We start from the raw sequence: 16186 nt of genomic DNA, 5'->3' as shown, positions 1-16186 counted from the left end.
ATCCCAAAGAATAATTGCTCCATCGAATGGCGATTTTGTCGGCATGTTTTTTTCACTATTGTTGCATGATCTGTCAGTGCCACGCATCCACGGGAGCCATAGTTAATTAAGTCACTCCAGTACACACAATAATCTTTGCCTGCTGCGTCTGGTTTCTTCAAAAATTGTCCAAGAGCTTCTGTAACTTCGTCGAACTTGGAACCAATTTTAACCTTTACAGTGACTTTTCTGTCAAGCCAGTACCATCGGAATTTATTCTTGACATTTGAGTCAATTTCTAGGATTGAAGACTCCTGATCTTTCGTCAAAACGTTCATAATTCCGCTCAAAACGATCCCAGAACAATGAATTTGCGAGACGAACAGGCCGCCATGAATCAGGTAAACAATATGTTACATGCAATTTGATTGGTCCAAGCGCTTGTAGTTAACCAATCCCTGGGCCGTATATATAATCGAGCTGTGATCTGATTAGTTAAAGCTTTCATACACGTCCAATCGCAGGGCTGTTTACAAACGGAAAACGGAGAGACTGTTCGGGAGAGCTCGCGAAAACTCGACGATAAGGTACCTGACCGCCCCTAAAATTTTCTCAACGGATTTAGACGATTCACAAAAATGATCAATTTAAGAAATAAAATGGCGGATTTCCGCGGATCCGCGGAAAATTGCCATGTATGTAATATGCATGTTTTTAATGGAAATGCCAACCAGTTATTCTGTGATGAATTAATATTAACTTGTCTGCAAATTTATCTCAATTAACATTTCACTTTTTTTATCAACTTTCCTATGAATTTCTCAGATCATTGCATATTCCGAGATACAGAAGTGTGAAGATGCCAGCCCCACTAATTGAGATTGCAACAATTTTCACCACTAATGACAGCAGTGAGTCTCAGATGTTAAACTTGACTCTATTCACTGTCCACTTGAATTTCAGCATTAACTTGCCAATGTCATCCGTCAATCCATTTTCTAATCCATTTATCCTCACGGGGGTCGCAGGCATGCTACAGCCTATCCCAGATTTCTTCGGGCAGTAGGTGGGGTACACCCTGAACTGGTTGCCAGCCAATCGTAGGGCATACATTGACGAACAACCCTTCGCAATCACGCTCATGCCTATCCCAATCAACCTGCCATGCATGAGTTTTGGAATATGGGAGGAAACCAGAGTACTCGGAGAAAATCCACACAGCCACGGGGAGAATATGCAAACTCCACACAGGAAGGCCGGAGCCAGCATCAAACCCTTCACCTTTGCACTGTGAGGCCAACATGCTAACTTGTCGACCACCGTGCGGCCAGGCCAGCATTAACATTAAATATTGAGGATTAGTGTTAATTTTCTACTGCAGGTTATTTTTGACACTGCAGCAAGACCAAGACCAAATAGACTAGGATAGTGTTAAAGTTGACAATAGAACATTTACTGTGCGTTACAAAAAAAAAAAAAAATGTATGAAACAGGATGTGCACAGGCAAGAGTACTGCACATCCATTCATGTCCAGCATGGCTGAAGACAAGACTTTTTGTTGCATCTGCGCCTGAAAATGTAACCTTTTTAAAATGGAAGGATTACACAATGCTACATTGAGTGCAATATGTTGAACAATTAGTTATTTGTTCATGCAGTGACAGTGGTGGCATCTTTGGCCTTTGAACGTGCACATTTAATTTGGATGCCTTTGCTCTACTTGAAATATTGAACAAGAAGAATGACAGACTACCAACATCCACGTTTGCCATGTAAATGTGATCAATTGTCTCTGCATTGAACATTTCCTGTACCAAGTGCATTTAACCCAAACCCTGCTACAGTATATCCAAACACTCACCCATGGGAGTGAAGAAAAGATAGGAATCAACACAGAATATTTGTTTCCTCTTGCCCCCTTTCACATTCTTTTCCTCCACAGCGGCGTCTCACTGACTTTTCCAAGTTTGTGCTCAGCTGTAATTTAGCAAGTTCTGCCAAAGCACTGTCTGTCATTCACGCCGCATTGAGAGACAAGTACACTCAATGAAATAAATATTGAAAGATTGATATCATGTTACAATAACACCCTGACACCTATACTCACCAGAAAGTTCATTTTTCCCTTGCTGCAGTTCCCAGAGCCCTTGTGAAATATATTTCCAACCAATTTGATGAGCTCGTGTCTCCTCCTCCCCACAAGCTTCCACAGTCCACGTATCTTTCTATGTCCTCCCTCCCTTCCTCAGTAAAATTTCTTCCCCTCTCTTGTACAATCTTGCCCTCGAGTATCAAGCAGTTCTCGACACATTCTGCTGCTCTGTGATCTCACACAACAAGAATGAGGCTGTTGTTTGTTACGTCTTGCCCCTTCTGGTGCCCTCCCTCTCGCCTGAGGAAAGGTGGGAGGAGTGTGTAACCCAACACGTCACTTACAGTTGGGTCCTGAAATTTCCCTGAACCAATCTGACCAATGGCTCTAAACTGTGTCAGTCAAAACAAATAAAACCCTGAGCCCCATCCTCTCTTCTCTCTAGTTCTTTCTTGCCTTCAAAGTTGTGTGTCACAGCTCTCTGGCTGTGACACACAAACTCTCCAGTGGTTGCAAGATAGAATAGTATAATGGATATATCCTTCATTTTTTACAAAGGTACTGCGATGGTTTCATATTCAACTGTGCTCAACTTAAAGAAGGTATTTGAAGTTTAAAAAACACACTTTTTGTTGTACGCATTAAATATATAACAAAATACATATATATGATGCCACTGTCAAAGCTCACCTAACTTGAATACATTGATTTATTTGCTACGTTTTACGTCCTTTTCTGCCTCAGTAGCGAAAATGCCACAGCTGGTGGTGTACGGTTGTACCAAAAGGTCTGGAAGAAACGGTATATGCACATTTCATCAGTAAGAATGAAATAATAAATGTTCTCTCATAAGGTATATCTCAGGGTTCTACTCAAAGATTTGTTTGCATCATGTTGTCAGAACCATGAACATCCATCCATCCATCCATCCATTTTCCGATCCGCTTATCCTCACATGGGTCACAGGCATGCTGGAGCCTATCCTGGCTGTCTTCGTGCAGTCGGCGGGGTACACCCTGAATTCATTGCCAGCCAATCACAGTGTACACATTGACGAACAACCATCCATGCTCACAATTACACTTTTGAGTGTTCTATTGACCTGTAACGTTTTTGGAATGTGGGCGAAAACTGGAGTACCCGAAGAAAACCTGCGCTGACACTGGGAGAACATGCAAAATCCACACAGGAAGGCCAGAGCCGGAATTAAACCCTGCACCTCTGCACCATGAGGTCGACCACCGTCCCGCCCTGAAACATGAACAATGAATTGAAATCAAAGTCCATCAAGGAAAAAAAGAATAATAAATTGTACATGATCACGATACTGAAATAATTACTCCATACATGGATTCTGGCATCAAAAAAGCACTGATAAGAGTAGTTTCAGCGGAAAAAAAATAACAGAATCTGTCTGTCATGATTCTGTTCCGTTTTGTTTCATAGTTCCAGCTGGAGCGGTGGGCGTTTCCCTCCAGCGGTGCACCTGTCTCAAAACATGATCAGCCAAGTATACCTTGACTGCCATGTTGACAACCTGATTGTTTCTCATCTTGCTCATGACTTGGTCTCCAAGTGTTGATTTCTCTAGACATTCTTTTTGGTTCACGTCATGGAGTTACTCGCCTCGTTTTTGCATTTTGATAGTATTTTTGCTGCGCAAATCCAGTCTCGGTTTTAATCTGTTGCGGTTTGTCTTCTTTCTTCTCTGTTTACGACAAGCTATTTACATTTATACATTCCGTGCCTTTTGGTTTGATTCGTTTTCCTGGTTTTTGTAACAAGCATCATTTGTTGTACTTTGACGGTCTTGTGTATTTTTGTATAATAAATTATTTTTGTTCAAACCCATCTGAGTCCATGCTTCCAGAGTCCAATTCTGTTCCGGAACCACCTCAGAACCGTTACAATGTCAGTAAAGGAGGCAACGCAAGATGGCGTCACTCTGGCCTCATCTCAGATTCTTGTTTGTGAGAGTCACACAAATATGAATATCATGAGTTTATCGTATCTTTTTACCCCTTTACACAGCTTGCACTGTGGGTGGAATTATTAATTATTGTTTGATCAGGTCATGTTCAATAAAACAATCATTATAATTGTGTTCCTCCCATATCCTAAAAACATACATGGTAAGTTAACTGGACACTCTATATTGTCCCTAGGTGTGATTGTTAATGTAAATGGTTGTTTGTCAATGTATCCCCTCTGCAGCTGCTCTCCAGCACACCTGCGACCCTAGTGAGGATAAGCGGTTCAGCTGATGGATGGATGGATTGATTGATATCGGTGGCACATTAGTCGACTAGTTAGCAAGTCTGCCTCACGGCGCAGAGGTCATTGGTTCAATTCTGGGCCCCAGCCTTTCTTGTGGGGTTTGCATGTTCTCCTCGTGCCTGTGTGGGTTTTCTCCAGGTACTCTGGTTTCCTCCCATATTCCAAAAACATGCATGGTAGCTTAACTGAACACTCTATATTGTCCCCTGGTGTGATTGTGAGCGTGAGTGGTTGTTTGTGTGTAGGTGCCCTGCGATTAGCTGGCAACCACTTCAGGGTGTACCCCGCCTACTGCCTGAAGTCTGCTGGGATGGGTTCCAGCACGCCCACGACCCTTCTGAGAATAAAGCGGTTCAGATAATATACATACTGAATTCAAAAATGTTAAAAGATGTATATCATATTAAAAGATGGATTGCGTGATTTGTTCAACCAAGGCTGTTGTATGAATATAATACTATTTTCATACTACATTTGTGAAATCCCATAAAGGGAATTCAACATGCCAGCAGTAAAGACAGAGACTAGAGTATGTAACTACAGTAAATCCAAATTCAAAATCACGCTTGAAACACCAGTAGCTGTCTGAATGGCTGGCCTGCAAGCTCGTTATTCCCAACATGTGGGCATAAAACCAAAGGGGTTCCGAAAAAAAATTGTGGCGGCGGTCTGGTCTGATGAATGTCAATTGTAATGACAGCGTGTTCAGTCTTGTTAGCCTACATTGTGTAATAGAAACGTAATTGCAAAATTAAACCAATAGCGAAAAACATTAGATACTGAGACCGACAGTTGACACACTTACGGTGACAGACATTTTGCTGGTTTACGTCCTTAATCCTGGCTGTAAAACGAACAGTGATTCCTTTACGCCTTTTTCAAGCAGGGCGATTCCTTCAAGTCTTTTTCATCGGAAACGGGTATATCCACGGCTCCCGGAGAGTTCGTCCTTCTTCCTCTAATCATAATTTACTCCAACGAAGAGCCTCCTTCGGCCTCGCTAAAAATGCTTGATTAAATCTTAATATGACAACCGTGCTTTTACTGCAAGTCAGCAATTTCGCCCTAGTTCATTTACGTATGTGTACGAACAAATGCAGAAACGTTTTCAATTAAAAAAGAATCCGACACATCTCAATAATACGCACGAGACGCTTGTTAAGTGGAGCAGACCACCACATCTGTCGGTGACTGTCGATATTTACCGTCGAAACGGAAAAACCTTAAAGGGGCCGCCCCATTCCTGTTCAGTCGAGCTGTCCCAACTTCGTTTGGATATTGTACTGTAGTTTTTAAGGAAGGAAAAAAAATACATTCATTTTCGCCTCCGTTACAAAAACGTCATCGTCCACCAATTTTTTAAAAAAAATTCTGCCCAAATGAAATGTAATGGAAGATCATTCCCGACAGTGAAAAAAAAAACGTACTGACAAATTAACGAGGGCAGGAAACCCGTTTCCGCCTGTTTTTTTTAACCTCCCGATGGCAGACATAAAGATGACATATTTAGGAAAAGTTAAAAAGAAAACATCCCAATGGTTTTGGGACGTGTTGCACCAAAGCAAAAGAAGAGAGTGAGAAACGTAGTGAAGGTCACCCACATAGTGCATGCTTTTCTTTAATGTGGATCAGCTATCACATGTATAAAAACACAATTTACAAAACCTTCATAACGGCAACTTTTAGGTTGCCATGGATCATATCTACACAAAGCCAGGTAATCAAGTCAGCGTTTCAAATGTTGCTTGCCAATGGTAACAGCAGTGGGACATGTCAATTCTTAAAATTTGATAGATTTGTCTGTAGCTTTTTTTTTCAGCCCTTGACAAATTGCTAAATATAACATTTTATGAACAATCCATGATTACAATCTTCATTAAATGTATGTTATTTTAAATATTTGATTTCTGGGGCAGCCCGGTAATTGAGTGGTTAGCACGTCGACTTCACAGTGCAGAGGTACCGGGCTCAATTCCAGCTCCAGCCTTCCTGTGTGGAGTTTGCATATTCAACCCATGCTTGCGTGGGTTTTCTCCGGGTCCTCTAGTTTCCTCCCACATTCCAAAAACACTCCAAAAACGGTTGCTCGTTTCTGTGTGCCCTGCGATTGGCTGGCAACCGGCTCAGGGTGTCCTCCGCCTACTGCCCGAAGACAGCTGGGATAGGCTCCAGCCCCCCCCACCCTACTGAGGATAAATCGGTTCGGAAAATGAATGAATGTATGAATGAATGATTTCTGGCCTGCGCATACAGAATAAGTGCAAAATGTATTATTTTCCTCATGACATTTCAAGAAAATTTGTCTCTGACTCAAGTGAAGCTGATCACTTTTGTGAATGACCGATACTAACTGAAGACCATGTAATAATGAATTGAGATTTACCAAGATGAAAACATTTGCTAAGCAAAGCAGCCTATGTTATTGTTCCTTATGTGTTTCATTATTATGATGCACTTGCTTACTATTGATTGTGGAATGAATGTAATTCCAAAAATCATATCGAAAAATGTGGGTTTCAATTTGCACAGCTGAATTGTATTGTGTATTGTGAGGTTGAGCTTGTTTCAATTTGTTCATGTTGGAGGCTTTTCTAGCATAAACTGCCGGTTTATGGTCATACCTACATCTCATTTGGGTTTACTGAGTCCAGATTTGGACTTGGCCACTCCAAAACCTATATTTATTTTTTGCTGCATAAGGCAAAAGAGTTGGAGCTTGAGGAGAGAAAAAAAAAAAACAATTGACCACAACCAAATGGCTTGCTAAAGCAGCCCTTGTTATTGTTCCTCATACTCGTGTTTACTATTATGGGTCTGCTCATGAAGCAGGGCACTACATTGACCTGCTGCTAAGCCATAAAGGTAATGCTTTACAATTAAAGCGGCCTGAACATAACCCCACAAATTATATAATAAAATCTGTGTCTCGATTGCCCCAGTTGCGTTGTGACATGTATCGCCAAGTTGAAAGGACGACATAACAGAAAAGTCTGGGAGAGAAAATGTCTCAGTGTCACACAGGTCACATCGTGGTGGCAAGTGCAAATACGATGCCCTTGAATAGAAGTACAGATACTCGTGTACATGTACTTATTCAACTCCTACACTTAAGATAAAAAGTACAAACTCTTTAGTACAAAGCTAATAACTCATACCAGAAATAAGACTAAGATCAAAATGTTCCATTGCTGCTTTTAAATTGGACCAAGAAAACCAAAACCGGTCTGAAGTCTTTGCAAATGAAGACCCAAATATTTTCAGTCGACCACAATCTCTCTACATGATAAACATTGTTCATAATGGATGACGAAAGGGAAAGAGAATGCATGAAAAACAAAAAACATTCTAAATATTAATAAAATGCAGAACAAAAGATGCTTGAATAAAGTATAAGACCTTTTGAAATAAATTTGTTAATATAAGAACAAGCAAGAGAGCTCTTTATCACGCATTACTAGAGCAGAATAAAAGCAACACATAATAAATATAGAAAATACAAAATTCAAACATTCAAATAGCTCTAAAAACAGACGATCCAGAACACTGAATTACAGATAAAAATACTATCATTGATAAAATTGCAGAAATAGTTAATGAGTTGAAAGAATATTTTGTAAATGTCGGTCGCAACCTAGCAAAAGAAATCCCTGAGCCAAGAAGCCAAAATGACTCTTCTACATATTAAAAACAAATCCTCCACCATGTTGCTTTTGTGCTGTAAACGATTAAATGTAAACACACACACACACACACACACACACACACACACACACACACACACACACACACACAAAGTCTCCGGATTGTTTTCATATTGACATGACAGTAAAATGTATTGTAGAACATGGATTGTTTTCATATTGACATGACAGTAAAATGTATTGTAGAACATGCGGTGCAACCTTTCACATTTATACTGGATGTAACCTGTTTTTCGACGCTGGCATATTTCCATCAAAAATAAAGACGCAAAGTCTATTTCTCAAAGTAATTTCACTACTCCCACAGATTATCACGGTGATCAAAGGATTAACAGAGATTAACGGTATAACTAACACCTTCTGAAAAAAAGGTGTTCCTCCGCCTGGTGGTACTGCTCCAGATGCTCAGTAGCCTCCTGCCTGAGGGGAGAGGATGGAAGAGGGGGTGTGCCAGGAAGGGTTGCGTCCTTAGAGCTTGAAATAAATGTGCTTATTTAATCTTTATATCGACCCATTTATTTTTAAAAATTGGATTGACCTTTTATTAATTTCCGTAAAATCACGACATTGAACTGTTTTACTCCAGGTCTTTATTCTAAATTGTACAAAGTTAAAAAAAAAAAAATCAATACTTAACCATATCGATCAATATAAAATTACACTTTTGAGCCATATTGTTCAGCCCTGGGGTTGTTGGGCCCATCACACGGACATGCTTGGACCAAAATTCGATCGGGAACATTTGTTACATTTGTCCTTCCCTTGGGTTCAAAATACTGACCAAACAAATGCGTTTGTCAAACTGACAATATTAGTCCATCTTTGATGTGCGTCTGGATGTTTCTTTTCGGTTGGAAGTTTCCAAACTGAATTTCTTTTTCCGTCTTTGCTAGAACTTGTTGGAGCTTTGCAATGGTGTTTTTTTTTTTTTTTACGCCAATATTCAAACCTATAAATTCCATTAGAGTAGTTAAACATGGCACAAAGTGCACCTGTCGTTTTATTACTTAAGGCTTAAGCCTATTAAACAATTCCTGTGAGCTTTATTGAGCAGACATTTTTGGACCAGCATACAAAATTCCAATGTCCACTCTTTTGGTAGCCATTGTTTTTTTTTTTTAACGTGAATGCGCAGTTGAGATCTGCAAGTCGCTTACTGAATTGTGAATGTATTTATTTTCTCTTGTAACAGGCACTCCAAAAGTGTCAACAGGAGGGATGGAGGACCGTCCGTATGTTTCATGTAAATGCTATGAACTATTGGTATATGAATGCACAATAAATTAATAAACGATGAGAACGACATTTTTGCATTTACTAGCCCAAACAACAACTCGGCAATGAGAGACAAAGGACCTTTTAGCCCACATGCTGCTTTATTCACAATTGTCGGAGGCGGAGGGTACACAGGAAGTTAAAGTTGGATAAAATAGTCAGTGTTATTTCAAACACAGAAATAATCACCGAGAAACATACCGGTAATTAATCACAGCATAAAATAGCAGAAGGGTTGACCTGAAATTCTGCTCGTCGGTTTTCCATGGCTGTAAACCAGATTATGTTCACTGCCAAAAAAAGGCTGTCACCTTCAATGAGTAAAGTTTATAATACAGAGAGAAAAACTTGGCCTTGATATCACATTTATTACAAACTCGGACAATTATTATTCGAATAATGAAATATACTTGAGACAAAGAAGCATTGGAACTCACTTTACCGAGGAAATATGACAGTCGCGTTTTATGAGGAATACTTCATGTTTTTTAGACGCACTGCTTTCTCCATCTCAAACTGTCTGTGATCAACACGCTCCAAGAAGTTCTTCCGTTCCACATACCTTGACAGAGAAAATAGGATAAAAAAAAAGGTGTGTGAGACCAACTTTTACATTCACAAATCCGCAAAGAAAGGACAGTAAGTACCGAGATGTGTGAAAATAAGAAGAGACCAAAAAAAAAAAAAAAAAACATTAAAATAGAAGGTCATTCACGGTTTGAATGTGTGCAAAGATGCAAATGTCGCAAAGTATGGATGCCACAGCAATAAAAATGCAAGAGGCTTGAATTGAACATATTTACAAGATCTTTGCACTTGAAAAAAAATATTCAATATGAAGGAATGAATTGGAATTTAGGAGGGGGGAGAAAAGTTCTGCAGTGTATAAAGACATTAATTAGTCATAATGGGACCTATTTTTCTGACAAACTCTCTTCTCACTCTGCCCACTTTCATCTTTTTTAACTAATCTTGGGGCCCATGTCAAATGTCGTTTTTAGTTGTTCTATTTATTTTTTTGTCGTGCCATGGGCCGCTGAAAAGTGGATGGTGGGCCGCAAATCGCCCGGGGCCTTAGTTTGGACACCACGGCTATATCAACCAGTCTATTTGACTTTTTTAATAGTTGACTTGGATCTCTGAAAGCTGAACTATTAAATGTTAAAATAAAATCACTAAGTTCAACCTTTTTTCTCCGGGTCCTTATTTTGAGTTGTGCAAAGTTTTAAAATAAAAACTCAACACTTATCCATATCGAACAATATGAACCACTGAGATCGCGTTACAATTTTGAGCCTAATTGCCCAGCAGAGGGTCATGCTGGGGCCACAATTTGGCCCGGGAACATTCATTAACGGCGGCCTTCATGCGCCAAAAAATAATCATCGACTGGTTTGCCATGCAGCAGTATTGAAAAAATATCATTAACGAGGGGATGCGTCCACCATGCAATGAAAAGGTGCCATTGACGGGCCGTCATGGGACACCCTGAACTGGTTGCCAGCCAATCGCAGGGCACACATAGACAAACACGCTCACACTTCGGGACAATTTAGAGTATTCTATTAACCTGCCATGCATATTTTTGGAATGTGGGAGGAAACCGGAAGACCGGAGAAAACCCACGCAGGCACGGCGAAACATGAAAAGTCCACACAGGAAGGCCGGAGCCGGAATCGAACCATGCACCTTTGCACTCTGAGGTGGACAGGCTAACTAGTCGACCACTATGACACCCAATCACAAGTTAGTACAAGTTAATTCTTCAAGACCCACCCATCCATTTACATGTTGTGTTTTTCAACAGTACTACCCAACAGTACTAATAATTCGACATATATGACTAAAACTAGACAAGCACACGCAGCCTCCGTTGCCCAAATGCGAAGTGGGTCGTGAGCGCTTCAGTGAATGGGAGTGTGCTGGATGGAAAGCCGTCCTTTATAAAGCAGATCATGCTAGTTACGTTCGATGGTTGTCAACGTGGCAAAGGACATGTCCAGACTTCGACATTTCTTTATTTAATTTACACAGGAAAGATTGAACCTGACGCGGTCAACCTTCTGTGTGCATTCTGCAGAGATGAAAGTGGACTTTTCTGAAAATTCCGGAATGAATGAATGAATAAATAAATAAATAAATAAATAAAGGTGTATATGTGTGTGTGTGTGTGTATATATATATATATATATATATATACACACACACACACACATATACACCTTTATTTATTTATTTATTTATTTATTCATTCATTCATTCCGGAATTTTCAGAAAAGTCCACTTTCATCTCTGCAGAATGCACACAGAAGGTTGACCGCGTCAGGTTCAATCTTTCCTGTGTAAATTAAATAACCACTCAAGCTAAGCGAGCCTCAGCAGTAGATAGTCCGCTGCTCTCTGCTGTGCGTGCTTCAGCGCGAACATGTACGCAAGCGCGTCTTTTGATTTTAACCAATCAGCGTCGACGCAAATGACGTCACACATAACAACAGCTAAGCTAAGTTAGCCGAGACGACACTCGAAGTCGGACGGACACGATTTTCTGCCAATCTGTGTTTTTCCCTTTTTGGCCAAATATATTTTTTACTACAACTGTCTTCTTGACGGCGTCTTTTATTCGTTCCACTGGGGTTTAGCAGGTGTGTTTATAAAGAGACGAAAATTGTTTGGGGACTATCCCTCACCTTCTAGTTGAGATGGTATAACCCAAGAGGCAAAATGACGCTTGCTACTGTTGTTGGAGTTGCCATTCGTTCTACTAAACCATTAGTCAAACGCCATCATGTCTTCTGTCGTGATTACACAAACAAAAATCTCTTTACCGTTACTAGTGTTAGTGCCTCAATATGGCTACGCTCGTGAAAGCAATACAACGAACTCAAACGCGTCTTCGTTCAATGTTGTCAACTAATATCCGGATTAATTTTATTATTTATTTTATTTTCCTCAATTCTCCGGAGAAATTTTCATAAAAATTTGAAAAACCCGGAATTCCGGGAAAATCCGGAGGACTTTCATCTCTGATTCTGACAGGCGGACACAGCGGTGGACCTCCTTCACTATATGTACCGGTAGGAGCAATAAAACATGCACTCGCGCTGGGCGATCGGATTAAATTTTTACTCAGCACACATTGAAAAAAGCAGGAGCGTTTGCAAGTGTAACAGTCACATTTGCGAGCCCTGCAGACATGGCATGACAGTCCTTTTCAACATTCAACTAATAAATCACAAAAGACACAAATTATAAGGGAGGCGGGATTTCAATCTATTTCACAGTTAGGGTGATAATAAAAACGAGGGACGACACAGATCATTAGTATCTCTTACCCTTCTCTTCCCCTGTTGTGTATTGCCAGCTCCTCAGTGATACCCTCCTCATATTTAAAAGCATCCCAGTCCATCTTTGACTTCTCCAGCGTGCTCATTTTTTGTTTCTTTCCCCCAATACGACTCAGTAAACTGGACATGCCTGCTGGGCGTTTGGAACTGCGAACACAAAATGGAGATGTTTCACTTGACAGCTGATCAAATCACTAATACAGCATATGTAAATATCCTTAGACTGTATCAAATTTCGTGAATGGCGAGATGACCAAGTTAACATTCATACACGAGCTGAGCTCTCTCATCCCTTTGAGTGGGACAACTTTGCTCACACAATCGGTGCCTGTCCCAATACTTTTTGCCCCACTGTAATTGATTGTGTGGTTCATCATACCTGGGGCCAGGACAGCTTGATTGGTTGGAAGATGTGGGACTTTCTTCGCCTGTCTTCTCTTGTGTACACTGGCTCTTGAAATGGATCTTTGCTTCTCTGGAGTCTGCTGATACTTCTTTATTGACTCTAACAAAGCAAGAGACAGTGAATATGCAAATCAAAGGCGGCAGAAAATAACGTTTTCAAGCTGTTTGTGATCGGTACATGACAGAATATACATAAAAAAAAAAAACAACATCCTTGGTGGGATAATGACATATAGTACCTGACTTCTTCTCCCGCGAAATCAAAAACTTTCACGATGGTGACTTTTGCTGTATCCGATTCCTGTGATTCAGTTCTCATACAAACATTAGAAGCAGAAGGATTAGCCTGAAGAAGAAGAACAACAGATTGTTAGAATATCAAGTAAAGTGAAACTACTGTTCCCTAAATAGACCTCCACAAAAGACACCGTGTTCCAATTCCTCTCCAGAGTTGCTCACGGTGAGAGGCACAGAGCAGCATGCGAGCAGTGGTCTGTTAATGAACTACTGCGCTCATCACAAATTATGTTCAAAACTCAAGCTTGTCCAAATGCGCACTTCGCACCAGGACACCCTCGGACACAGTTTTAAGATCGACTTCAGGGTTGTGTCAGCAGCCTTGCAGCCAATGTCTTGGACACGCAAGTGAAGAGAGGGGTGGAGCTGTCAAGGGATCACCACCTGGTGGTGAGTTGGCTCAGATGGTTGGGGAAGATCCTACCAGGCATATGCGAATGGATTTAGAGGGTCGGCTGGGAACGTCTGACAGAGTCCCCTGTCATCAGGAGTTTCATCTCCCACCTTTGGGATAATTTCCATCATGTCCCTGAGGAAGCACGGGACAGTGCCGCGTCTCCGTTGCTGAAGTAGCCGACTGGTGCTGCGGTAGCAAGGTGGTCAGTGCCTGTTATAGCAGCAATCCTCAAACCAGTTGGTGGACTCCGGCGGTGGGGTATGCCGTCAAGCATCTTCCCGTCGTTCCTAAAGGCTCTGGATGCCGTCCTGGTTGACATATGGCTGTAACATGGTATGGGTGTCAGGCAAAGTGCTTCTGGATTGGCAGGCCGCGGTGGTGGGTCCCCTGTTTAATTCATCCAGTACCAGCCAATTCTGGACCAAGTCTGAAAAGACGTTTAAAAACGTCTTTGGGAGTGAATGAGTTAAGAGGGGGCACATGAGGGTATGTTCCATCTACAGGAGGATCACAATTTTCAGCCACCTGGTAAGGTCTATTCAGGGGTGCTGAAGAGGCGGGACTATCAGAAAGTCAAATAATTGTAATGTGGTTTTTATTCTGGTGGTGGGACAGTGGACCAGCTCTATACCCTCAGCAGGGTCCTCATGGGGCGCATGGGAGTTTGCTCAACCAACCTCCATTTGTTATGTGGAACTGAAGATGATTGGCAGTTTCCCTCAGGGAGTTCTGTGAGGTGGTGCGTCAGGAGACTTGCTTGGCTTGAGACTTGCACAGCATTGAATATGGCTGTTGCACTCTCATTCGTGCTCAGTTTATGATTTGATTTTCAAACAATACACTGGTGTCAAACATTGCATTATTCCTAAATTACCTCCGGTGTGGTGTGAGATGGTGACCCAGCCATCGATGCTTTCGGTCTGGGGGCAACATCAGACAAGAAACGAGCCCAGAGGTCATCGGATTGTTTCTTTTGTGCACCTTTCTCATCATTCTGTACTTGTGCCAGTTTTTCCACATCTTCGGTACCATCACCATTCTTCTCCTCTTTGTCTACTTTAACCACACGTTTTGGTCTCTTTCTGTGGAGAATCACACAAATCAGTTGTTATAATATATACCGTATTGGCCCGAATATAAGACTGTGTTTTTTGCATTGAAATAAGACTGAAAAAGTGGGGGTCGTCTTATATTCGGGGTCTAGACATTATACCCATTCACGACGCTAGATGGCGCCAGACATCATTGAAGCGAATGCTGAACTTGACTCCCCAGGTCAAAGCGAAGCCCTGTCACGAAGAATAAAAATAAAAAGAGCGGTAGCACGAAGAAGAAAAATAAAAAATAGCGGTAAGAAAGAAAAGAGAAGAAAAAAATAGAAGAGATAACAGAAAATGGAGAAACGTAGCGACAATCTGGAGAAAAGTGACAATCTGGAGAAAAGATCGGCCAGGTTAACCGGCAGCTGAGGAGAAGTTATGATGTCATTTACATTTCAAAAAACAGAAACCATTCATTTACGAATGTGACTGCACTTTAGTTTACATATTTAAATGTTCAGATATTAAGATTTGAATGAGGCAAAATAACATGCTTTTTCTCTCCAATATATTTTTATCATCATTTGTTTCAGATGTACTGTAATTATTTTCTGTATAAAAATTAATTTGGTGTTCAAAAAGTCTTTTTTCAAACTTGAGTCTTGAAAAAGAGGGGGTCGTCTTATAATCAGGGCCGTCTTATATTCGGGCCAATACGGTAATACACACATTTACACAAATATACATATATCACACAAAAAACAGTGTTGAATGGGCCAGCTGTGTGAATTTTAGGTTATCATAGCATTTAGCATGGTTTTTTTCATCTTTTTCATCATCCCTTTGTGAGTATGATGCTTGTCAGAAATGTAGCTTTTTCACCGTCACGAAGGCGATGATTACTAACTTAGGAGCGACACCACATGTTAAGACACACTCGTAGCCGGCAAAAGCTGTTGCTGGGTCGCTGCTTCTGCGTAAATAGCACAGAATAGAGATTCCTTCGACATCTGACTACCCGCAGGAGGTGATGTGAGGCCAGCAAAGCATTTTGAGACCATCTCAGTGGTTCTTCTTTCTTTTAAAGGTTGCCATTTTGCTATTCAATGGGTTTGAAGGAGGCGCAAGATGAAACATTTTGACATGTAAACTATGATTTCAAGCCTTGTAATAAATATCGATCTATCTATTTATGCGTGTTTGTGTATGTGGGCTTATTGCCTTCATATCTACACTTATTGTTTATTTAAAAAAAAAATCAGTGCATTTCTTTAAAAAAATGACATTCCCAATGTGGTACAGTTTATATATATATATATATATATATATATATATATATATATGTGTGTGTGTGTATATATATATATATATATATATA

At 40.7% G+C, this 16186-nt stretch overlaps 2 protein-coding genes across 4 annotated transcripts in view; both read right to left on the bottom strand.

Moving 5' to 3' along the window:
• The window catches only part of bcar1 (BCAR1 scaffold protein, Cas family member), a 47785-nt gene extending 42192 nt beyond the window's left edge, over window positions 1–5593 (bottom strand). The window contains exon 1 of the mRNA XM_019878104.1: window positions 5155–5593. Coding sequence (XP_019733663.1) covers window positions 5155–5166 — 12 coding nt within the window. The 5' untranslated portion in view covers window positions 5167–5593. The remainder of the gene's footprint in view (window positions 1–5154) is intronic.
• Window positions 5594–8226: 2633 nt separating this feature from the next.
• The window catches only part of cfdp1 (craniofacial development protein 1), a 21182-nt gene continuing 13222 nt past the window's right edge, over window positions 8227–16186 (bottom strand). The window contains exons 3-8 of one of the 3 annotated variants that reach the window (XM_019878152.1): window positions 14643–14850; window positions 13314–13420; window positions 13049–13174; window positions 12658–12816; window positions 9763–9887; window positions 8227–8470 (exon numbers count right to left, since the gene is read on the bottom strand). In XM_019878152.1, coding sequence (XP_019733711.1) covers window positions 9791–9887; window positions 12658–12816; window positions 13049–13174; window positions 13314–13420; window positions 14643–14850 — 697 coding nt within the window. In that variant the 3' untranslated portion in view covers window positions 8227–8470; window positions 9763–9790. Of the gene's footprint in view, window positions 8471–9403; window positions 9888–12657; window positions 12817–13048; window positions 13175–13313; window positions 13421–14642; window positions 14851–16186 lie in introns of those variants that run through there. The other 2 variants (XM_019878151.1, XM_019878150.1) reach the window with 2 other exon arrangements.

This window comes from Hippocampus comes, unplaced genomic scaffold (genome assembly GCF_001891065.2).
Source record: "Hippocampus comes isolate QL1 unplaced genomic scaffold, H_comes_QL1_v1.1 scaffold37, whole genome shotgun sequence".
Taxonomy (NCBI): Eukaryota; Metazoa; Chordata; class Actinopteri; order Syngnathiformes; family Syngnathidae; genus Hippocampus; species Hippocampus comes.
This window is presented reverse-complemented; position numbering and strand designations above follow the sequence as displayed.